Source organism: Cloeon dipterum, chromosome 3 (genome assembly GCF_949628265.1).
Source record: "Cloeon dipterum chromosome 3, ieCloDipt1.1, whole genome shotgun sequence".
Taxonomy (NCBI): Eukaryota; Metazoa; Arthropoda; class Insecta; order Ephemeroptera; family Baetidae; genus Cloeon; species Cloeon dipterum.
The window spans coordinates 1,006,555-1,031,983 of record NC_088788.1 but is presented as its reverse complement, the minus strand read 5'-3'; the positions used below and the strand labels follow the sequence as shown (position 1 = coordinate 1,031,983).

At 40.8% G+C, this 25,429-nt stretch overlaps 1 protein-coding gene across 2 annotated transcripts in view; it reads right to left on the bottom strand.

Moving 5' to 3' along the window:
* The window catches only part of LOC135939156 (uncharacterized), a 131,936-nt gene that overhangs the window by 18,327 nt on the left and 88,180 nt on the right, over nucleotides 1-25,429 (bottom strand). For both annotated transcript variants that reach the window (XM_065483383.1, XM_065483382.1), the window contains 5 exons: nucleotides 23,467-23,694; nucleotides 16,125-16,264; nucleotides 9,736-9,825; nucleotides 8,795-8,989; nucleotides 6,907-7,116 (listed from right to left, as the gene is read on the bottom strand). In XM_065483383.1, coding sequence (XP_065339455.1) covers nucleotides 6,907-7,116; nucleotides 8,795-8,989; nucleotides 9,736-9,825; nucleotides 16,125-16,264; nucleotides 23,467-23,694 — 863 coding nt within the window. The remainder of the gene's footprint in view (nucleotides 1-6,906; nucleotides 7,117-8,794; nucleotides 8,990-9,735; nucleotides 9,826-16,124; nucleotides 16,265-23,466; nucleotides 23,695-25,429) is intronic.

Here is a 25,429-nt window from a genome sequence, read left to right as displayed (position 1 = left end):
CGTCGATTTGCCGTGGGGTTTGTTGAGTTTTTTCCCCAATCGCGAGATATGGCGTCCGGAAGCAAGAAGATTTCAGAAAAACGCAAATTTCACCACGTTTCATCGCGTTCCTCCGACGATTTACGAGATAAATGGACGAATTAGGTGTCAAAAGGCGCAGAATTAAATTTCCAAGAAGTGCACTGGCGCTTTTTTTCTTAAATGTCTCTCTATTTTTTTATTAATAAGGAAAAAAATTAAACTGTTTCACGTTTTCTAGATTTGATTCTATTTTCGATTCGAGGCAAAGCTATACCCGGCAGCCGATCCATCACGAACAGATACACTTTTCCAAACCAAAATTGAAGTGCTTATTAATACGTACGATATATATAATATCGAATGCGTTGAAGGGTCTTGCGAAAAGCTTTTCTCGCTCACAAGTTGTACAATAAGGCGTCAAAAGCGCAAGATTGAGTGGGAGCGAGAGAGTTTTCGCCGAATTTGCTTTCAAACTCGCCAAGAATCCTTATGTGTTATGTGCGAATCACAGAGAGCGCAAAAACGTCATATATTCGTTCCGGGGAAACACGCTTTTCGCTTTTCCTCGTGAGAAGAATGAGTGCTGCCAAGTGTTTCCGCTGCAAATGAATAAATCCGGCTGATTGATGGTGTCGCGCGGCAACTGCCCAGGAGTGAAATGAAAAATTGGAAAAATTTAATTCCTAACACGGCCAGTGTGTGGATGTATTTTTTCTCCCGCCGCCGGCAAATATTGAGAGAGAAAGTTCTGTCGCATCCTGGCAGTGAATAATTGAGTCGAAAATTATCGATTCCCTTTCATATGCCGTCGACGCGCGGACGCCTTTCACGCTCCACGCCACCGTTCCCTTTCTGTCTACTCTGAATCTGAACACGATATGGGATCGAAAATTCTATCTGGATCTCTAAACTCTGAAATCCAATTTTTGTAGCTTCGATTTCCTATTCCCGCCAAAAGAATTGCATGTTAAATGCCTCTTGTAAGACGCTTGTCATTATTCTACCGATGTTTGGTGCCTAATTTTGAAGCTATAGAGTTGATTCATCGATTTGCAATCGCAGAAATTCATCAAAAGTCAATTAAAACCGATTTAAAAGACGGAAATCAGAAAATTCTTTGCTGGAAGAATCCTTGACGCTGATTGGCTGTCGCAACACGCTTGTCAACAGCTCCCGCGGTTGCCTAGCAACAGCTTTTATGCGTTGTGAATTGCGCGGGAGATTCTGACATGCGCGTTGTCAGCCAATCAGCGTCGAGGATTCTTCCAGCAAATAATTCTTAATGTTTTCCGTCTTTTCTTTCGCAATTAAATCGGTTTAATGCAACTTTTCATTGTTTCTGTGCCTCTAAATCAATCTACCAACTCTTAAGATGCAATTAGACCGCAAACAATGCATCAACTGACTCATTTAAAGCCAAAATTTATGCGAGAAATCGTGTAAATTGTTTAGAAAAGAGGCGGCAAATGGTTTACACTTGTCTCCTTACTTGAAATCCTATTTTATTTTACTAAAAAAGGGTTTCCCTAAAAGGTTTTTATACAAATCTCGACGACGAGGAATCGAAACCTGCCAAGGAAATGTGGTTAAGCGCTGGAAATTTTGGATTGAATTTTTACTATATTTTAATTATTGCAATTATTGTAGAAGAAATTGATTATCGATCCGCTTTATTTATTATTTTTTCACAATATTTTTTCTTCGTGTGCATCAATTTAAAAGAGCCTGTAAATTAGTTTGAGTTTTCGATCTCTTTTGGATTGCTTCATAAAACTTTTCGACTTTTGCTGGATGTTGCGAAATGAGACAGAAAAACAGCAATCAAAAAGTTTCGATTTGCTGGCCGTCGGCAGGCGTAGCAATGTATTTATTTGCAGCCATTGGAAGTTGCGAGTAGAAGTGTGTCAAAGGGAACGGAAGATTTGCAGTACAAGGGGGAAACGCCGGCGTTGCGTCAAACCGCAGGAGAGCGGAGAGCGCGTTTCTATGAATCGACTTTTCCGCATGCTCCCGACGAATGAGAGTGGAAGCACTTGCTAAAAAGTCTCGCAAATTGCCCAAAAGTTTCGACGAATATCAAAGGGTCGAGAGCAACAAAGCGGGTTCATGCCCGAATAAGCGACTTATAATGAGGTCAGGACTCGCTCGGGACAACTCCCAAAAACTTTCATCCGCTTTCCAACAGCCAAGTGGTTTGATTAAATGGCTAAGTCTGATTAAAATTCATTGAGGCGAGTGAATATCCAAGCAGATAGCTTCTGTTTCAAACACACTCGTCAAATAAATTTCAATGAATATTTTATTTCAACAAAAAGCTCATCAAAATTTGAATTCAACTCAAAAATTCGGTAAATGTGGGCGTGGTTCCTAGGAACTTTTAAGAAGGAGGCGTGGCACGTGTTGCAAAGCGTGGTGTAATCGTAAAATTGTGAGAAGAATCGATGGAATTTTGGAATGGAGGGCGTGGTTGTCCAGAGAACGGAAAAGGAGGCGTGGCACGTAAAACATTTAACGATTTTACTGAGAGAACTCGCGGGAATCTCGAATTGGGGGCGTGATTTTTAGGAAAATTTCAAAAGAAGGTTTAGAATGTACCACAACGAGCGGGAAAATAAACAAACTCGACTCGGAATTCACGGAAAATTTCGATATGGGGGCGTGGTTCTCCGGAAAATTTAAATTGGAGGCTTAAGCATGCGTTGGAATGTGTAGGAAATCCGTAAAATTTTTCAATTCAACTAAAAATGGCGCGAATTTTGAAATGAAGGCGTGTTTCCCAGGAATTTTAATGAAGGGGGCGTGGCACGTGTCGCAAAGCGCAGGAAAATCGGAAAATTGACATTTTTACAGCATCTTAGAATTAATCAAACCTCAAGAATCGATTGGTGTGCTTAGAAAATTCGTCAAAGACCGTCCTTAAAGGTTGAAACTCGAAACCTGACTTCAGGTTGAATATCATAATATCTTCTGAACGCGAGATCTCCGCTTCTGCTGGTCAGAAATGCAAAAACTGCATACCATTTAACTCGTCTTGATGTGTCCTGACGAGCCGTTAAGGTTTCAGGTGGTAAATTCCACCCCTGGTCATATAATACTTAATTATAGTTTTAAATTTGCTAGATATTTTTTTAAGAATTGAAAGAAATCGACTCTCGCATAACAGCAATGATGACATGCACATTTTCCCTTCCTGCCCTTGAAACTTTGACGGTATGCAGCACGATACCGTGCGCGAACTTTGCAAATTGAGTGAGAATGTTGTCTGTTGCAGAGACAAGTGTGCGAGCGAGCAAATATTTAAGCGCGTGCACGCCGAGTTGATGTCTGCAGAAGGCGCACACGAGGCATAAGCATAAAATTTTACACCATCCTGAGTGTCGGCGGCGGCGGATAACAACATCTCAAGCCAGCATCTTGCGTCGAATTGTGCCTCCCCGAGGGGGTTGGCGGTGGCGGTGTTATTTCGTGTTGAGCACGTCAGGCACGCGAAAAGGTCGTCCACTTTTATTCGCGCGCGCGGAAAGACGCGCAAATACATTAATAAATTGGTAATGAGCTCACAGACATAACCGTATTTATGCAATCAAGGATGCTGCGCGCTGATTCATGGTCTCATCCTGGTATGCGCGCGCTCGAAATCAAAATTAATTTTTCATGCCTCGCAACACGATTATCGCGGCCAACAAAGCAAGGGGGAAACTTTACGTTTATGTCCGCGCAGTTGCGAGCAGAGAGTGCTTTTTCTTTTCTTCCTGCGGCTGAGAGCAGAGCAAACCCACGAGTGAGTGACTTTAAAAGGATTTCAAAGGCACGCAGCAAAGCAGCTTTGCTGCATGCATTCAAATAGCAGTGCTCTCGCAGTTATTACCGCAGAAAGAGGAATTCCAAGCCGCGAGTACAGCATCCCGATTCCATTCAATTCGAGTTAAATTTTATCTAATCTCCGCGCGATTTGCATAACTTGCTTCATTATCCATTCCTTTGTTTTCAAATGCTATGGCTTTTCCACGTGCGGTAAAGGGGTTACCTCGATAGATAGAAAGTGCAAAGAAATGTAATTCGTATTTAAATAAGAATGTTATTTATTTAGAGATTGGTTTTTGATGGTTTTCTCTAACTACAGTAAAAAATGCAATGAAATTTCTGTTTTTCTGCTATTTATATTTTTATTTTCAATATTTCCACTCTCTATAAATGGTAAGAGGGGGTAGTTTGGGGTTGATTTGTATTAATTTTTGAGAGGTTCGATTTATTAAAAATGTTGCTAAAAGCGGTTTTTATCGTTTTTACAACGCGTTGGGTGGAAGGGGATGAGGGTTGATCACCCCCAAACCCCTTTGGCTATCTAGGGGTGGTTAAGTCGAGTCGAATGGTGTGTAATTTTTATAATTATGACTATTAGAACGCCAGATTAAGCGTTCGAAATATGACCAAAAAATGAAAGTTTCACTTTTTTTTGCCAACATTTAAATCGCCAAATCTTGGGCTGTAGTTGTCAGAATTACAAAAACTGCACATCATTTGACTTGTATTAACCTCCCCTAGATAGCCAATATAGTTTGAATTTGTTTGAGGTGGATTTTAATCAATTTAAGAAACGTGATTAGTGAAAAAGTTTGCTGAAAGAGATTTTATCGTAACTTCAAAGCGCGGGGAGGAAGGGGGATGAGGGTTGATCACCCTAAAAATCCTTTGGCTATCTAGAGAAAATTGAGATGAGTCGAACGGTGTCAAATTTGAGCCATTCTGATGATTAGAATCCGAGATTTGGAGGTTACAAAATTGGAAAAATGCAACAATTTGTGTTGAAAAAGCCAAAAAATGGCGAAAAAAAATTTTTTTAGGTGTTTAAATGGTCTGAAATTTTGTGCAAACCTAGGTCATGCTTCAAAGGAAAAGATCCTGTAGTGAAACAGTCAAGTTCTCGCACACAAGTGGATTATTATATATTTTTAAAAATAAAATCAAGCTGGATGACAAGGTACTAAACAAATTAAATAGATTTTTGACACTTCTAGAGGCTTTTGAACAGGTTTGGCTGTTTAAACAGGTTTATGCTTTAGCCTCAAGCATAAAGATTTACAATATTGCCCAAAATTTACTCGTTTTGAGAGAAATTTATATAAAACTGTCGGCATTGGCCAATTTCCAGCAAAATGCCATTTGACAGTCTTGTGACAGAATTTGAATAGAGCGTAAAAAACAGTTCGGAAGTAGAAAAAAACACTGATGAACGAAATAAAACAGGCCGAACGCGCACTTTTGTTGATGCGAGCATTTTAAAGGGTTGATTTTAGCGAACTATGCGCGGTGGTGGCGCGGAACGAGGGACTGTGCTGTTTAATTATTCTCGCGAACTGGTTTCGCTCCAATTGAGCTGTTGGCAAAACAAGCAATCTGCATAGCAAACAGCACCCATTTGGAAATGGCTGCATGGCGCGCGCGGTCTCGAAATGAGAAGCGACACACGAACACACAACACGCATGCATATTTGTGTTTAGTCACAACATCAGCGACACGCTTTTCATAGTCTGCGTTCAAACTCGATGAAAGTGAGTATGCATGCACGCGCGGCTCGGCGAAAATAGTTATTTTAAAATGAGGTATATATATAGAGTGACATGCAACGCGATTGCGTAATTTTTGTTTTTATGAACAGGAAAATTACATGAGCATTAATTAAAGCGGAATGATAGTGATTTTTTGTTTTAAAATGATATTACACAACATTTGAACCCTAAAAGCGACCAATTTTTTCATATAGTTCTGACAAAAAGTGGCCCAAGATTTATTTTTTATGAATTTTACCAGTTACGCCCTCTTTTTTTAGCGAAGGAAATTAATTAATTGCTTTCGGGGTGAGAAAAATTATGAAAATAAACTGTGAGAAGATAAGAAATAGTTCTTTTGAGTCTTAAAAGCTATTTTTAATTTTTTTAAAAATTGCAGGTTTCTGAATTGGTCTTGTGTTTGGCCTGATTAAAATTCAGCAGTTTATAGTAGCGTCAAAAACTGCCTAAATTCAGAAAGCTGATTAATTTTCCAGTTTTTTCCTCAAATTTATTATTTTCGCACAAAATTCGTCTGGCAGCTAAGTAAATTTATTCCTTTATAGCAAGAAAAACAAATCATCTCATTTTTAATTTCAGATCGAACATAAAACCGTCGGTAGAAAAATGATTGCCGTGAGGTTTGGGCTAGCTGCACGACTCACTGAATCAAAAGTAAAACAAGGCACGTACGCCGTTAAATTTCCTCGCCTCAAGCCTCAAACTGGACTCGATAAATAAATGGAGTTTTGCCAGCGCAGTGCGAAAAGAATTCGTCTCGTGATAAGACCTCATCTGCCATAAATATTCCGCAAACATCAAACTTTTCCCCGGCCGTCTCGCTCATTATCAACGAGACGACGGCGACGAGAAGCGGGAAGCGAGAAGCGATCTAGGTCGCGCGCAAATTTTTCCTGACGCCGCACTCTTCTTCGATTGGGTCCGTTCGCTTTTTACTACAAAGTTGCGAGCTGCGGATAATTTATTCCCTCGCGCACGATGCAAGTTTCGTTCGTTGTATAAGGGATAGAAAGAAAGGGGAGCGTGCAAATTGAAATGCTGAGTGCGCAAAACCTTTTATTGCCTCTCGAAATGCGTGTCCTAAAAGTGGTCAGCAAATCAAATCTGTATCTTTTTATATATCAATATTTTAATTTTCAAAGCACCGAGGGCCGGATTCATAATTTATCTTGAAAATAAATGAATATTTTAGTTGTTATTTCTTTGCTAACAGCTGATTAGCCCGGTAATTTTTTATTCAATTGCTTCCAAAAAGGCATTTTTTCATTTTGAAGGAGGAACCGATATAGTTTGAAACAAGTTTTGCTCTCTTACCGTTTTTGCTGGAACGTCTGAGAGGTCTAGCGCTGTGGAGGCAGCGGCCTCGTCGGTGAAGAGCGTGCCTCTGATGTACTGAAGTGGAGCCTCCTTTGCACTCGCTCTCACCACGATGGCCTCAAATATCATCTCGACGCTCGGCCGAGAGTCGTTTGCGTTGTGCTCCAGCAGAGAAATCACGCCGAAATCAAACACGGCTTGAACGTACTGAAACAAATTCGAGAATTCATAGAGAAAAAATAAAAATTGAGGTGACTGATTCTGTGAGAAGCAATTTCAGGACAAACAGAAAGCGCCGGCGAGCGGGAAAATAAAAGTTTGTTTAAAAAAGCGATTTTTATCGTTAATGCAACGCACGGGGTGGAGGGGGAAGAGGGTTGATCACCCTTAAAACTCTTTTGTTATCTAGGGGAGGTTGAGACGAGTTGAAAGGTGGGTAGTTTTTAAAATTCTGACTGTTAGAACCCTAGATTAACCGTCTCCAATATTACAAAAAAATTAAAATTTTTAATTTTTTTGTAATATTGTAATTGCCAAATCTTAGGTTTGAACCGTCGGAATTGCAAAAAATGAACACCGTTCGACTCATCTTAACCTCCCCTAGATAGCCAATGAGTTTAGGGGATGATTTGATAACCCTCCAACCCCAATTTGCCTTTTTTTCTACTACCGCAGTAAAAATAAAAAATTTAGTAAATGTGATAAAATTGCTAGTTCCTTATTTTTAATCTTTTTACTCTGTTTAAAGGGTAAAAGGGGGTAGTTTGGGGTGTATTTTTGTTAATTTAAGAGAATTGTGATTAGTGAAAATTTTGCTGAAAGTGATTTTTATCGTTATTACAATGCACGGGGTGGAAGGGGTGAGGGTTGATCACCCTTAAAAACCATTTGGCTATCTAGAGAAAGTAGAGAGGAGTCAAACGGTGGGTAGTTTTTACAATTCTGACTTTTAGAACCCGAGATTAAGCGTCGGCAATATTACCAAAAATGATATTTTTTAATTTTTTGTTAACATTGAAATTGCTAAATCTCGAGTTCAAATTGTCAGAACTACAAAAACTGCACACAGTTCGACTCGTCTTAATCTCTCCTAGATAGCCAACGGGTTTTGGGGTGGATTTTTATTGATTTTAGAGAGATGTGATTAGAGTAAAAGTGTGCCGAAAGCAATTTTTACCGTTATTGCAATGCATGGGATGGAAGGGGACGAGGGTTTATCACCCTAAAATTCCATTTGCTATCTAGGGGTGGTTGAGACGAACCGAACAATATGCAGTTTTCACAATTCTGACGGTTAAAACTCGAGACAATATTGGAAAAAAAATTCCACAATTTGTGTTAAAAAGGCCAATCAAACACGGCTTGAACGTACTGAAACAAATTGAAGAAAAAAATAAAAAGAGGCTTTTGCAAGAAGCAATTTCAGGACAAACGGGAAGCGAAGGACAAAAATTGGAGCGCGAGAAAATGAAAGTTTACGACGCAGATCTTGAGGGGAGTCTATCTAGTTAAGGGATTAATTTGGCTTTACGAGCCAGCACTAAAAACGAAACCTTTGGCGGCGGATGAGCGCGCACCTGCATTGCAGGACTAGGCTCGCGTTCTCGCCTTTCTGCTGGTGTATCACCTTTATTGCAGACATTATTTTCATTGTTATTGCCGGCGCCGGAGCTCGCGCGATTATTATGATTTTTTTTTCACGGAACTTCATAAAAGCGTAAAAGTGCACTCTTTTTAGTTTAGCTAGATAGCAAAAGACAATTGGGATTAATGTTGTCGCCATTCTGTGTGGAAATGCAACCTGTGTACCGAGATAAAGCCTATTTTTTTTTAAATGGAACAAAAAAGCGCTTGAGATTTTTTATTAAAATATTTGTCGACTCACCATGGTTGAAAGGGTTTTGTGGGTGAAGAGTTGCGGCTCAAGAGTGTTGATGGGGCCCAGACTGGAGACCAGAGCCCCCTTGACCCCAGAAACCCGGGCCTGACAGAGGGCGAGCGTGGCTTCTGATTGGTCCGTGCTGATTTCCACGCCGAGCGGGCGAGACCACGACCTTTCGGCTGGAAGGTGCACCACGGCCTACGGCACAGGTGGATTTTTTAATTTCGTTTTTGACTTTGTGAGGATTGAACTAGATAAATAAGCAAGTGTATGTATCAACAGACATAAATCCAAAATCTTTACACTTCTAAATCTCGGAATCTAAACATCAGAATTGCAAAAACTACCAACCGTTTGACTTGCATTAACATTTTCTGAGTAGCTAAAGGGTTAAGGGGTGTTTTCTCTCCACCCCTAAGTTGCCATTCAGATTTAAAGATGCGACAAAGAGCGGTGGCAGGAACAATGGTCGTTTTTCATCAAAATTGAAGCAATGGGGATGAAAGGGGGTGGGTTTATGCATCCTCTAAACCCGTTAGCTGCTCAGAGGAGATTAAGACGAGTCTAACGGTGGGTAGTTTTTGCAATTGTGACGCTTAGAACCAGAGATTTGGAAGTGCAAAACACAGAAAAAATCGAAAAATGTCATTTTTTAGAAGTGGAATTTCTCGAAAACTTAAAATTAAACCACTCTAAATTTTTGTAACAGTTATTAATATTTTTTGAATAAGGAAAAACCAGAAAAATCGTTTGTTTTATTTAAATCCGGTTAAAATATTTTCGGTTTTGCGTGAAAAGTACCGGATTCCGCGGTTCCAAGTCTTTTAATTCAGACCTAAATTAAAACGCCCAAGAAACAGTTTTTATGCTTCCGCCGATCATTTTCGAAATGTCGACTGCCAAATTCGTCCTCAGAAATCAATTGGCTAAAATGTTTTGTCTACCTTATAAGCGATGGATGATCCGATTTGGAGCTTTTCGTCTTCTGGAGAAAGCCGGATGAATTCCATCGAAATCTCAGACTTGGATTTCACCTGAAACAAATCAAAACGACTCTGTTATCGATTTTGTATGAAATAAAATTGTGTTTTCCGTCAACAGAGAAATTTTGAGGAAAACTTGGCAAACAATTGATGCTGCAATTAGGCAGCTCGGTCGCGAGGGAATTATAAATATTTATTCAGCACATTTTGCGGAAGCGCGCGGCACGGCGACGCATCGAAAAGGCCGAGGGACCGCGCGCGCGGCACAACTTTTGCCTCGCAGGCGTCTGGATAAATAAAAAGGAAAGTGTGCGCTCCGCCCAGTCGCGTCCCGGAAAGGGGCGCAGATGATGAGGGGCGAATATCCAAGTAGCTGTTTTTGTGGCGCACATCATTTCAGTGGCGGCAGCTGCGGCCCGCTCGCCCGCCCGCTCTCTTTTTAATATTAAAATGTCACGAGACGGCACGGCACTGCTGCGCAGCTTTTGATACGCGCGACAATCGCGCGAAATGCGGGTGGCCGGCTCGCGAAAAACTCATCCGAAAGACAAATTGCTTGAATTGCGAGGCGCCACCTAATGATGCGTGCAGCGCAGATTGCCGCCGCGTCGACCCACAATCCCGGATTGAGCGGTCGTGGCATTGATTTAGGGCTCATTGACATCAGGGAGTTGTACAAATTTCGTGCGGCTCTTCTGGGCAAAAAAAATGTAAAAAAAAAACTATGGTCGTCATCGCTATTTTTACTCAAACGATCGGCGACGACAGGGTTTTTGCTTCAGGGAAATGAACTTCGGAAGTTAGATAGAGACTGTAAAGATGCATCTAATGAGCTGCTGAAATCTGAAATCGAATAATTAGGACCGGAGATTTTGGCTCCCAAAGTCAAGAATTTGCACCCTGAGTACCTTCAACATGGGATTGAAAAAAATTCAGGGTTGACATTCAAAACTTTCTCGGGTTCAGGTGTGAGGAATCTAATTACGAGTATTTTGACACCAAATTTGTCCATTTATCTGAAAAATTGTAGGAGGAGATTTATTTTGAACGCGACGAAATGTGGGCAAAATTCGAAAAAATTTAGTTTTTAAGATTAACTCTGGGTCAGGGTATGGTCCAGGGTTGCGAATGATCAGATGTAATAGGACTCATCATAAAACGTCGTTTGAAACCCAATTTTTGAAAATATCTTTGAAAAAAGCCGAGATATAAGTGTTTGAAGTCTGAAAAAAGCCATTTTGCTATTAAAATCGAGAATTTTTCGAGATATTTAACTTCCGCCTAGAAAGATTCGAGTTTTTTTGCTCTTGAATGACTTAAAATGATACCTAACAAAAAGAAACCGAGTCTCAAGTCGCTAGGTGTCATAGAAATAAAAAAGGAATTTATTTTTCAAAATTGGAGCGATTTATGTCTTGACACGAATACAGGGGGTAAAATAAAGGGGTGCGCGTTGACTTTTGGGACTTTTAGAGTCGGCGCTTTACATCCTACCACTTGATAGGCCAGGAAATAAAGTTTTACCCCCAGGACCCGCTTAACAGCCGAGATATAAGGGTGTGAACTTTGTAAAAAAATGCTTTTGGACCAGAACGTGGAGAGCGAAACACGGTTTTAATTTTCCAATAATTCAACAGGTCGATTAATTTCAAGTCAAGAGGTCTTGAATGAATGGTCTCGGCAAGAACTATCAACTGACTTACCCTGACGACCTATGTCAGGGTACAGCACCCTGAAATCGGTCCCAGAGCCACTTTTTGCTAATTTTCCAACGCCAATACCAACCTTTTTGCAAAAAACTTCTATTCAATCGATTGTAAATCATTAATGACTGAATTTGGGGGTTTGTAATTAATTATCCGCATAATTCTTCAGGTTTCCAGGGGTGGTTTTCGGGCTTTAGCGTAATTAGTGTCGATTCTATTTTTTGTTTTCCCATCAGAACGTCTACTGTGAGGTCAATTTTAGTTATAGGATAACAATGGCAAGCTGAAAATCGTTTTGGTATACTTGCAAGAGCAGAAATGTTTTCTATAAAGAGGATATTAACCGAGTGGGAATGAAAGAAGTACATAGAAAGGAATTATTGTTCGTGCTGCTGCAGTATAAAGAGGGAGAAAGAGAAAGAAAGCTTTTTGCAAGAGGAAACGATGTGAATATAAGAGAACTTTTTCCAATTATTATAGTGTTGAAACATTCTGCAAAACCAATGTCTTTATCCTTTCCACGAGTCGCAATTGATATGAAACGTAAATAGATTTTGCATTGTCATTTAATAACTTAAAAAACTAAATGCTACAATTTTAAGCCAGAATTTCTTTTTCGCTTTCAAAAAATTCAAAAGCAAATTATTTTTTCAGGCTTTTTGAAAGACCTTCTCATAAATATTTGAAGCGTGTGTTGGGTTTAAAAACCAAAACATATGCAAGCATGAATAGAAGCGTGTACCACCGACGTCACTTTCATTTGGAAAAAGCGAGTTCCAGCCACCCATCCCTTTCAGGTTCCATTTGAAAACAATCTAAGCGCAAATTTTTCGAGCGTTAATCACCGCAGCGAATTTTGCACGCTCGAAAAACGAAAAACATTCGCGCAGTGAGTCAGTCTGAGCACTCTTTCATCCACTCTCTCTCCGCAGCCGCAGCATCTCTATCTCTTTCGCTCTTGATCTGCTGTGTGCAGCATTCATGCTCGCGTCTTTATTCAGAGAAATATAATGATGCCCGGCCGACTCGCAAATTAAACCGAGTGAGAGGCGCCCCTTTGACATTTCCCGCGGCAAATGTAGTTCTCATTTACGTTCGCCTACGGGATTAAATGTGTTTCGCACACGTGGGGGTTTTATTGATATATTCGCTTCCGCCATTTTGTCTTTTCAGACTCTGCTTCGAATTAATTGACATGTTGGGATTAATACCGCAGCTTCAATTAATGTTTATTTTGAGAATCAAAAGGTTCCAATCCAATCTCATGTTAATTGAAATACTGGCACAACACTACCCCGAGGCGTACGCCTGTATTTGACATTGATCGAGCGAGTAACTGCTGGATAAGGCTCAATAAGTTTGTTGCTGATTTGATTTACTATGCTGAGAATTTATATTTATAACATCCGCGCGGATGATGGTAAATGAGAAATTACTCTGTGAAATCTTGTTGATATTGCATAAAGAATTAATTTAAATCCACCGGGTTGTTTCTAACGTGTCAGAATTCAATATGGCGTCGAAACTTATAGTTGTTTGAATATTCGCCCATTTAGAAGCTGCGCAGTAAGCTTGTGCGCATCTTAAGCATGCGCAGTAGGTTCAGATCACTTTGAAATCTCACAGGGAGGCCAAAACTCATTACTGCGCATGCGTGAACTAAATCAAAACCTTCTGCGCAGTCGTAATTCCCACCAGGGGCCCGATTGCGATCTTTGTTGGTTTTCCCGCCGATCAGAATTCAATATGGCGTCGAAATTAAAGGAGACGGTCCAATCAGAAGCGTCGAAAAAGAGGCGTGCCGACTGAATAATTTCATTCCCGCGTATTTTGTTACATTTCCATCAGCCTGAAGTTCCATCTAACATTTGATTCACCAATTACCGGGCTAATCAGCTGTTAGTAAAGGAAATAACAACAAAAATATTCATTCAATTTCGATTGGAATCGGAAAAATACAAAAACAGCTTAAAAGACCACCATTTATGAATAAAACGTTCACATTAACGACTTGCGTCGCAATAAAATTTGAATTGTGATCGCGCATAAAAACAAAAAGGGCTTGCTTGTCAGCCAATAAAAGATTAGGCCGGTCCATCTGGGGAATACACATGGCGCTGGATCGCGGCCAGATGAGCCCAAATATATATAAATGTATAACGCGGACACACACGCAGCGATGCAAATTCAAAGTGGTGGTAATGGTGGTGCTCCTCGTGGCCACCTGGGCTCCAGGCAGCTGCGACCCTTGCAGCGGCGTCTCTACCAACCGCCATTGGATTAATTCGGCCCAATCGCGAGCGTTGCCTCCTAATTGGATTATTATTTGATCCGTCATACTCGCCGCAAGCAATTAAATTTGAAAAATGATGCCATCGATTGGGCTGCGTTGTTTTCGTGTCCGCGTGTATAATTAATAGCCTCCGTACGATTCGCTGCGTGATGTATGTTTGCAGATGCGTGCACAGCCCTGGATTTTGTCCCCAGTATTATGCTTTTGAAAAATTCGTGCCTCTGTGTTTGCATAATTGATGAAAAAAATCGTTTAATTGCGAACAAAAACACGGAAATTGGAAAAAGCAGCAAGAAAAATGCCAAATTTATGATTTTCCTGCGCTTTGCGATGCTTGCCACGCCCCCTTCATTAAAGTTCCTGGGAAACACGCCAAAATTCAAAATTCTCGTCATTTTTTAGTTAAATTGAAAAATTTTACGGATTTCCTGCACTTTCCAACGCATGCTTAAGCCTCCAATTTAAATTTTCCGGAGAACCACGCCCCCATATCGAAATTTTCCGTGAATTCCGAGTCAAGTTAGTTTATTATCCCGCTCTTTGTGATACATTCTAAGCCTTCTTTTGAAATTTTCCTAAAAATCACGCCCCCAATTCGAGATTCCCGCGAGTTCTCTCAGTAAAATCGTTAAATGTTGTTCCTGCCACGCCTCCTTTTCCGTTCTCTGGACAACCACGCGCTCCATTCCAAAATTCCATCAATTTTTCTCACAATTTAACGATTATCCCGAGCTTTGCAACACGTGCCACGCCTCCTCCTTAAAAATTCCCAGGAACCACGCCCACATATACCAAATTTTTTAGTTGAATATCCTCTTTGACGAAGTTTCTGACCACACGAATCGATTCTTGAGTGTCGAATTAGGTAAAGTGGATGTTTTTTTCCGTTAAAAAAGTACAGCGCGACGTGCGAACTTTTTTCCCGCCAAAACAATATGAATGCGAGAAGTGCGCATGCGTGAAAGCTAGTTTGAGCACTCTCAGAGAGTCCGCCTGTACGAAAGATCTGGCCAACTATGACGCATGCGCAATTCTTGCAAATACGTTCATATTGTTTTGGCGGGAAAAAAAGTTCGCACGTCGCGCTGGACATTTTGGTCGGGAAAAATATCAATTCTACCTAATTATACCCTCAGGAATCGATTGGTGAGCTCAGAATTTTCGTCAAAGACCATCTTTTAGGTTTTTTTTATTATTTTAATCGCGATTGACACCAATTAATCGGTGTCTTTAATTTTAAAATCTTTTTGTAAGAAATTTTCCCAATTATTTTATTGTCAGCTAGTAAATCTAAACCAAATAATAAATTAACCATATTCAGAGCCTGTGTTTTCCTTTCAAATTATTATTCCCAAAGCTGTTTCGAGTGCGTTTTCCCTGTGAGAGAAATTTCCTCAGCAATTTGCAATCAGAGAGCGTGCCAGTTTTGACGAGGACGCGAATTTTTGCTTATAAATCCAATAAGAAGTTTGTTGATTCGCGCCTTGTTGATTTTTTTCCTTTTTTTATCTGACGACCGGGTAGTTGAGAAATAAAGTAGGAGCGAGAGACAGATCAAAAAGGACGGTGTGTTGGAAGACGCGCAGGAAGGCAGGGGTCGTGCCCTCATTAGTAGCATCATTACCCTTTGCCGCTGCAGCAACAGCAGTTGTTGCGAAAGGTGTGCGAGCGAGAGCAAAAAAGCAAGCGAGGAGAAACAACAAAAACAACGTGTACACACGCCTCTTCAATAATTGCGTACGTGCCGGGGGCGCAATTTATCACACGGGGCGACTCGGCGTCGAGAGGTGAAGCGCAGATCAGCGCGACATGACTGGACCGAGCAGAGCCAGCAGACCCTTAATGCCCGCCCGGCAAGTCACACTCTTGCGAAATGCACACGATTAATGGTGTGCCGGCCGGGCAAACGTGCGAAATTAATTTCCAGCGGACGGCCACGCCATTCCTCACCGCGCGCGCTGTAAAACGCGCCCTTCCGGATTTTCCGGCTGCTTCACCTTTCGCCGAATATGTGCGGATTTTGTAACCCCATTGCTTTCCCATTATGCTTGGCGCTCATTAGCCAAAACTTTCTGCTTGAGATTGTACGCCGAGCGCGGCGTGCAGATTCAGCAGCAAACTCCGCTGATTGTGAGTAGAATTATCTATTTGCTCTGCTTGGTTTAAAGGACGAGCGCAAAAAAGAAAATGATGCTTGGTCAGCAAAAACTGTTAAAAGCGGTATAAAGAAGAATGTTCATGATTAAAGATTTATTTTGCTGAAAAGGGAACTGTGTTGGCTTTTAATTACCACTTTCAAATTTAAGGATTTTTTTTTATTATCAGCGGGAAGAATTTAGAAGACAACTCACCTCTCGTTTCTTCCTCAAGATCAGTGGCTGGCTTAGAGGATCAAGGGCGAGTCTTTGCTTGGACGCTTCCGGGCGAACGTAGACAATGGCTCGCATCAAATCGCGGCCGACCTTGTTGTCCAGGCCGGACACTTTCAAACCTGCAAGAAAAACGGGAAATTCCTTTTAAAGTGGATTTTGATTCAAGGAGACAATTGAAAATTATTTAAATTGTTGGACGCAATAAGCAGTTGATCAATACACAATTCGTTCTTCAACTTGCAAGAGTAAAAAGTGTCAAAATTCATATTTTCTGCAACATTCGCGTACATTTTCTTGACAAATTTTGATTCCTCGTCGTCGAGATGTGTCCAACAGAGAATTAAATCTTTCAGGGAAAATAAAATAAGAAGACAGTTCTGAACCTTTTTTAATTTTTGCAGCCACTTTTCTAAATACATTTGCACTGCTACTTATCTCAATTTTGGCTAAGGGATGATTTGATGCATCGGCAATCAGGATTCTCCGGGATTTTGCATTACCAATGCTATCTATTATCTAAATCAAGAAGGACAAGAAAAAATAAAGATTTTGAAAATTTTGTACGATACTATCACATTTTTTTCCGTCGTATAAATTCAAATAATTTTAAAATTCAACTGGCACCCTTAAATCCCGAAAGGGATAAGGGCAAGTTGAGCGGTGTGCTGTTTATTTTATAATTACAACGATATTTTTCGTGTAAAGTTCGAGATTCAAGCATTTTATTGCATCCGTCTCGATAAAAAACTTTGTGCACCTGAATCTCGGGTTGTAGTGGTCCTATTTACAAAAATTAAGTACCGTTTGACTTGTCTTGAAGTGAAATAAGTAACTGAATTGGTTTGAAGATGACAATTACTCGTCAACGTCGTGCTAAAGTGTCGAAACCGACGAAAAAAGGTAAATTTCACGTTTTTGGGGGGTTGAAAAAGGGGGTTGGGGGTTGGTGGGTCTCACACCCCTTCAGTGCACTTGGGGACGTTGAGAGGAGTCTATCGGTATGCGGTTTTTTTTAAATCGGATGATTAGAATTCAAGATTTTGAGTTTTTACCTACCTTAAAAAACAAAAAAAACAAGGTTTTTCGAAGTTTTAATTTTTTATTAAAAAAATGAGACACAAAATCATTCCAAATGTTAACGTTTTTAACTTAATTTTTTGTCCTCTACAAAATGGCTATGAGAAATATTAAAAATTTCGATAAATTCATTTTCAAATTTGAGTTTAAATTCCAAAATTCAATATTTACGTCCTTGATCTTTGACCTACCACTTTGAGGTCAACATAAAAGTTGTTTGCCTTATTGAGACGAGTTAAACGGTTTTTTATTTTTTGTTCTAGGCCCACCCTGAGCAAAGTTATGAAGATTTTGACCTTTGACCGCCCGCAAAGCCCACATAATTCGGAAAGTTGGAGTTTTCTCAACTGTTTTATAGGCCAATTCTTTTCTAACCTCATTCTACAGCTCTGATAAAAAGTTTGCCTTTCCATTTCAATTTTTTCATTGACGGTTTGTGTGCACGTCTGGTGCAACGTACACAGACCGACGTGTCTTTGTGTCGTGGCGGAGGCTTACTATCTATAGCTCTTGCACCTCGGCGCGCGAATGCAATTTTCCAAATTGAAAAGAGGGTGTGTACACAGACATTCATATTTCCTGCGGGAGCATGCATTTTGCGTCGGTAATGAATGAGCCGGCAGACGGCAAGCGACGGCGCGAATAACTCTCGAGGAAAACAGAGAAGCGAGAGCACACGGAATAATGCATGCGCGTGCCACCGGATGCTGTTTATTATTGCAGAGCTGGTTTCGCCAAGAGAGACAGAGAGAGAGAGCAGGGAGAGAGTGCCAACTCGAGTTATGTGCTGAATGAGGACGCGCGTTATTACGGCAATCTCGGGCTGATATTGCCTCCCCCGCCCATTATGAACTAGTAAATGTGGCACAAGTACGCAATTAATCTTCTGCATCACCGCACTGGCACTTGTGTGCACAATTGGATCTGTAGCACTAGAAGCGGTTGGTTGGTTGGCTCGCTTCGTTTGAGACCAAGATCATCTGGAATTTCGTCGGGAGGAAACAAAAATAAACAGCCAATAGTCCACGAAGACCAAAATTTATTTATTTTTTAATTAAGAATAAAATTTATCACAGTTAGAGAGGGTTGATACTGCAAAATCCTGGAAATAATTTGGTGCCAATGCAAGAAATCATCCCTTAGGATTAATTTGAAGCCAAAATTGAGCTAAGTAGCGATGTAAATTTTTGAAAAAAGGGCTGCAAAGTTAGCACTGTCTAATTACTAGGACTGTCATCTAATTATATCAAAATTTTAAATTTTTTTCATAGCCATTTTGTAGAGCACAAAAAATTAGGTTTGAAACGTTAAAATTTTTAATGGTGTATTGCCTCATTTTTTTAATAAAAAAATTAAACTTCGAAACCATTTTTTAAGGGTGGTAAAAAATCTAAATTTTGACTTATAATCATCCGAATTTAAAAAACCGCATACCGTTACACTCGTCTCAACATCCCCAAGTGCACTAAAGGGGTGTGAGACCCACAAACCCCCAACCCCCTTTTAACCCCCTCAAAAACGTGAAATTTAGCATTTTTCGTCCGTTTCAACAACTTTAGCACGACGTTGACGAGTAATTGTCTTCTTTAAACTAATTTAGTTACTTAGTTCACTTCAAGGCGAGTCAAATGGTATTTAATTTTTGTAAATAGGACCACTACAACCCGAGATTCGGGTGCACAAAGTTTTTTTGTCGAGACGGATGCACCAAATCTCGAACTCTACACTAAAAATCTCGTCACAATTGTAAAAAAAAACAGCACACCACCTTCCGGGATTTAAGGGCGCCATCCAATTCAACCCCTATTACTCACCCCTTCCCACGTGCGTTTATTTTTGTGCAGAAAAGCGTAATTTAAACACTTCCGGGACACTGACAACAGAAATGGAGACCCCAAAAATCCAAATGTGGCTTCTAGCCTCCCAGAGCCATCAACCCATTTTACAAAACTCATATTTTCTACCATGAAAAGAGTGTTGCGATCAAAATTTCGCAGAAATGCTGCCGGATTAATCAAGGGTCATCGACAAGGTGAAAAGTTACAATTTTAATCTCCCTTTGAGTTGGAATGATGGTTGTGTAAAAAATATCCCTACTCTCATGATGAAAAATTAAAGAACTGCAAATTTTATGTGAAAGCCTTCATTAAAAATTTAAAACTAATCCCAAACGGTCCATCAGCGACGCAATAATTTTTGCTCGCTCCCTCGATCTCCTCTCGACTGATTAGCATAAATAATTTTTCAAGCAGACTTTGATGCACATCCCCTTTAATGTCTGGCCGGCGAGTAGCGAGTACATTCAAAGTGCAAATTTCGCGTCCACCTGACTAATCAGCAGCCTCTAGCCGGCAGAGCAAAAATAATTAGCAATTATGCGCGCGCTTGTATGCGGCGTGTCCGCCGGCAGCCAGTTATATTTTTGCGCGAATCTCGTCCGCGCTTCAAAACGAAATTAACCGAGAGCGAATTCGATTTTTTTTCTCGTTCACTTTTTCATGCCCAGTGGCGGGCGGCACAGCGCTTTCGTTACACAGCGACAACGCTGGCGGACCCTTTTAATCCGATGAGCCTTTTGCGAGTGAGCACACGCATTTGCAAATCCCCTTTTCATTCGGTTTGACGCAAAAAGTACGCAGCTCACGTCAAGAAAGGAAAACAACACGCGCAAAAGAATAGAGTGGACTGAGTGTGTAGGCTGAAGGCTGAATGCCAAGGAAATTGTTTTTACTGCTTAAAATGAGTGCGCACAGCGGCACGGCACAATCCGCTACCAACGGAAAACTCACTTTTCTATTTTAAATATAGCTTAGCAGATCTTTTTTTATTATTATACACAAGAAATCAGGAATTTCACGGGTCTGAGGACTAAATTCGCCAAGCAGACTTAATTAAATTTACAACAGAAATCAGTCGTTACTTTTTACGGTACAATTTTGGAAAACTATGAGACCTCAATAAGTTTTTTAATTAAATTTTGGAACTAATCTCAGGATTTTGAATTTTTAAAATGTGCTTAAAAGATGCCCCGTGACATTCGTGAACTTTATTGAAATTTTCAAAGTAGTTTTCGAGAAATTCCCCTTCAACTTTACAAAAACGCCCATTTTTCGGCTTTTTCTATTTTTTTTTAATTTTTGAAACTCCAAATCTCTGGTTCTAACCAACAGAATTGCCAAAACTAACCACCATTAGACTCGTCGCAACCTCCCCTGACTACCTGAAGTGTTTAGGGGTAGGTACCCTTATCTGTTTCAACCCCATGGTAGATTTTAAAAATAAGAAAAATAATAAAAAAAAATCGTTCTTTACAATTTTATCAAAGGGGTTGAATTAAATATATTTTAAGGGTAACCAACCCCCTTAGCTGGCAAGGGACGATTAAGACGAGTCTAACGGTGGCTAGTTTTTGCAATTCTGATGGTTAGAACCAGAGATTTGGAGTTTAAAATGTTTGCAAAACACGAAAATACGAATATGTCGATTTTTCGTGTTTTTTGGGGAGTTTTGCAACTCCAAATCTCAAGTTCTAACCATCAGAATTGCAAAAACTAACCACCGTTAGACTCATCTCAACCTCCCCTTTCCATCTAAAGGGTTTAAAGAGTGCCTAAATTCCACCCCCAATCGCGAAAATATTTTTAAAACTGAGAAAAATGTTTTCGAATACATTTTTATTAAATATTTTTAGCAGAGGGTTGAAATGGGTGGATGGTTAGCACCCCCTAAACCCTTCAGCTGGTCAGAGAAGATTAAGACGAGTCTAACGTTGGGTAGTTTAGGCAATTCTGATAATTAGAACCTGAGATTTAGATTTTTGAAAATTAACAAAACCCAAAAATCAGTAAATTAAAGTTTTTCGTGTTTTTCAAACATTTTAAACTCCAAATATCTGGTTCTAACCATCAGAATTGCCTAAACTACCCACCATATTATTCGTCTTGACCTCCCCTGATCAGCTGAAGGGGTTTAGAGTCCGTTTAAAATGGGTACAAGAATTTAAATCCACACTCCAGACAAATTTAAACACATCATATAAAGTTAACTTACACACAATTTTGATGATGAGAAAAGTGAGACGTGTCTGAATTTCACAAACAGCAGCTTTATTAGCGGCAACAAGGGTGAAGGGAGGTTAACAATTTCAGCCGTGTCTTTCATTGGCTGCACAAAGACACTTCCGGCGTAAATTTGCGCCACGCGCGCACTACACGGGCATCGCCGGCTGCTGGGGCCCTAATTAAAATGAATTAGCAGGGCGGCGAGGTGGAAAAAGCAGCGGCAGGTCTCGTGTCAGCGGCTAAATATTTTAATATCGTGCGGCTGCCTCGCTGCGTTTGACACGGCTCCCGCCAAAGCTCAAGTGTGCGCAGGTTTTCCAGCGTTTTTTTTTTCATACGCCGCCGGCTCACAGCCAGTTTGTTGTCGTTCAAAATTAAAGCCGGGCAGGCAAAACGAGCGGCAGTCAACTTTTCACTTTGTGAAATTTGCTCCCTACTCGTTTGACTCGATCTGCCCTGCCAGGCGACAATTTTCGGCATTTTCGTTTGAAGATTCCTTGGCGAAGATTACGTTACCTGCAGGGAAATTCATACCGTATTTTTCCTAAAATTTATATACAGACAAGAAATTTCGAGACAGAAAATTTTATGAATATTTTGTCCAGGAAAATGCTTAATTTGGAAGTTTCAAAAGAAAATCTTCTTAGTTTCCCTAGATGTTTTCCTTTGAAACATGACCTAGTTCTAGACATAATTTTAGATCGATTGAACGTCCCGAAACATTTTTTTTCTCCACTTATTGGCTTTTTTTAGCACAAATTGTGGCATTTTTTCCAATTTTGTCACCTCCAAATCTCGGGTTCTAATAATCAGAATTGCTTAAACTACACACCGTTTAACTTATCTCAACCTCCCCTAGATAGCCAAAGGGCTTTGGGGGTGATCAACCCTCATCCCCCTTCCACCCCGTGCTTTGAAGTTACGATAAAATCTATTTCAGCAAACTTGTTCACAAATCACAAGTCTCTTAAATTATTTATAATCCACCCCAAACAACCCTAAAACCCGTTGGCTATCTAGGGGAGGTTAATACGAGTCAAATGATGTGCAGTTTTTGTAATTCTGTCAACTACAACCCAAGATTTGGTGGTTTAAATGTTGGCAAACAAAGTGAAAATTTCATTTTTTGGTCATATTTCGAACGCTTAATCTGGGGTTCTAACAGTCAGAATTGTAAAAATTACCCACCGTCCAACTCGTCTTAATCTCCCCTAGGAAGCTGATAGGTTTTAAGGGTGATAAACCCTCTTCCCCCTTCACCCCTATGCATTGAAGTATCGAGAAAAATCATTTTTAGAAATTTTTTTACGAATCACAACTCTCTTAAATTTATAAGAAATCAACCCCAAACTACCCCCTCGGACACAAATTGGACGAGAATAACCTCCTCAATTTCCATATTCAATTTCCGCGAGTGAAAAAAGTCAGAAGTCTAAAATGGTTAATTAAGCTGCGCTTTCGAAAGGGGTGAGTGCTATTTTTCCTTTTTTAAATCGCGGCGGCAGCTGACTAATAAAGAATGCAAGGCGCGGCGTGCAAATTGCAATCAGGGCGCACGCACGCAGGGCGCTTTTGCAGCAGCGAGATGAAAGCCAAGGCTTTTCCGGCTCACCTGCTCTCGCGCCGGCTGCTTTTCCAGCTAGGTGCAATCAGGCCGTCCGCGGCGGCGGCGGCGGCGGCAAAGGCAGTCGGCCGGAGACCGGAGAGCACGTGCCGCTAATCTAATTCCAGCGTCAGCCAACGCATTATTTAAAATGCCAACTCTCCGAGTTCGACCGGCCGGCCGGCAAGCCGGCAGCCCTGAATTATTTAAAATCGGACCAGCTTTCCAGCGCCAATTGAATCGGACGCGTTTTGTGTTGAAACGACAATGCAAGTTTTTTTTATTTCAGCAAAACACTCAGCGCTACTTTTACGAATAATGAAATATGAGTGGCATACGCGCGCCCGATGCTTTTACGCGGTCGTGTTTGTTTTCAGCACCACGCATGGAAATTTTATATATTGCTGTTGAGTGCACGCAGAAACAGCAATCGATGCGGAACAACTGACTGCCATTTTACGCATTCAAGGAAAATGTGTTTCAATCGAGCAGAAAGCAGCTCTGGAAATGGAAATAAAAGCGCGAACAGAGAGGTGAAAATGTGCATCTGAAAAATATAAATAAATGATTGTGCACTCACCCTGTGCTTGCAGCGTGAAGTGGTACTGGCGTCCGGCCTGCAGGGTCGCGCCCTCGGCCAAAAAGACGTCGCCCGTCTCGTTGTCCACGTTGAACAGCGTCGAGTCGGCGCCGTGCAGCATCTTGAACCGGGTCGTGGCGCACGGGCAGGTCGTCCCTTCGCCAGGGCCGTGCAGGGGGCACGTCATCCCGAGGTCGTCGTCCGTCGCTTCGGCGCGGAAAACGGAGCCTGAGGGAACATTGATTGACTTTGAGTGCGAATTTCTGGAAATATACAGTTAGAAAAGGTTTTTTCCAGAAAATCATTTTATAACTCTGGATTTGTTTATTAATTTGAATTTAATTGACAATTTCGATAGTTTAAAATTTTTTTAAGTCTGCTAAAAAATTTTAGTACCGAACTTTTTCAAAGGGGTTGAAAGGAGATGGGGGTAAGCACCCCCTTAACACTTTTAATGGTTAGTGAGGGTTGAGACGAGTCCATTGGTGGGTAGTTTTTGCAATTCTGATGCTTAAAACCCGAGATTTGGAGGTTGCAAAAAGAACGAAATTAAAAAATTCCTATTTTTCATGTTTTTTGGGATTTTTGAAAATCCAAATCACCGGTTCTAATCGTTAGAATTGCAAAAACTACCCATCAATGGACTCGTCTTAACTTTTTCTGAGTAGCTAAAGGGTTTAGGGGTGTTTTATCTCCACCCCTAAGCTGCCATACAACTTTAAAGTTGCAACACTGAGCGGCGCCAGGGACGGTGATCGCTTTTTATCAAAATTGAAGCTATGGGGATGAAAGGGGGTGGGTTTATGCACCCCCTAAACTCATCAGCTGCTCAGAGGAAGTTGAGACGAGTCTAACGATGGTTAGTTTTTGCAATTGTGATACTTAAAAGCCGAGATTTGAAAGTGCAAAAAACCCAAAAAAATCGAAAAATGTCATTTTTTTAAATGGAAAAACTCGGAAATTTAAAATAACACCACTCTGATATTTTCAGCCTGCTATTTTTTAATATGCTTCAGACATTCACTTCGGCTTTACATTTTCCTTAATTTCGGTCCAGAAAATGATGTCTCCCCTCTGGGTGAAAGCCAACTGCGTGGCCTTAACGTGTCAATTACGAAAACGGCAGGAAATCCAGGTGAAAGGATGCTCGAGGAGAGCGGGCGCTTGCTTGCTTGGTTTAATCCTTTCGACCGAATCCCGCGGCAGCGAGTTGCTTAATGACGGAGGCGACATTTAATGAGCAGCCCGGGAAATGAACACCGCTCGCGCAGTCTCTTATTTCCTCTGCACTTTGCACGCAGCTTTTGTTTTCGGGCCAAATAAAAGCCGCTTTCCGCCGCCGCCTCCACCACCGCCGCCGCCGCCGCCGCTGAGCGAAAAGTGAAGCGGCGGGCGAGCGAGCGAGAAATTGCTTGCACGCGGCTCAGCCAGCAGATTATGTGTATTTTCGCGTGTATATGCGGCGTCATCACGCGCGCAGCCCCAAAGCCGGATCGGCTGACAACGGCAGTTCGCTCTCCTTCAAAAGACTTTTCCGTGAGGCATGTCTCTGCTCGGCGCTTCCTGTTTTGCTTCTTGAACGGACGAGCAAAAAGGGAGGAAAACGTACGCAAGGGATGGGAAATAAAATAATTGATTTTTCATCTCAAAAGGGCTGATCCAGTAAAATAAATTCAATTCTTTTTTTTATAATAAAATTGTATAGTTTTTGCAGATGTAATTGAATTGTTGTGTTGAATTAAAGTGGATCGAGAAAATTAAAAATTATTTAATCATTGTTGGATCAATAAACAATTTATTCTAACAATTTACGCTGCCACTTAGGTAATTTTGGCTTCAAATAAATCCTAAGGGATGAATTCACGCATTGTTTGGCGTCTAATTGCAGCTAAAGAGTTGGTTTATTGATTTATAGCCACAGAAACAGTTAAAAGTTGCGTTAAACCGATTTAATTGCGAAAGA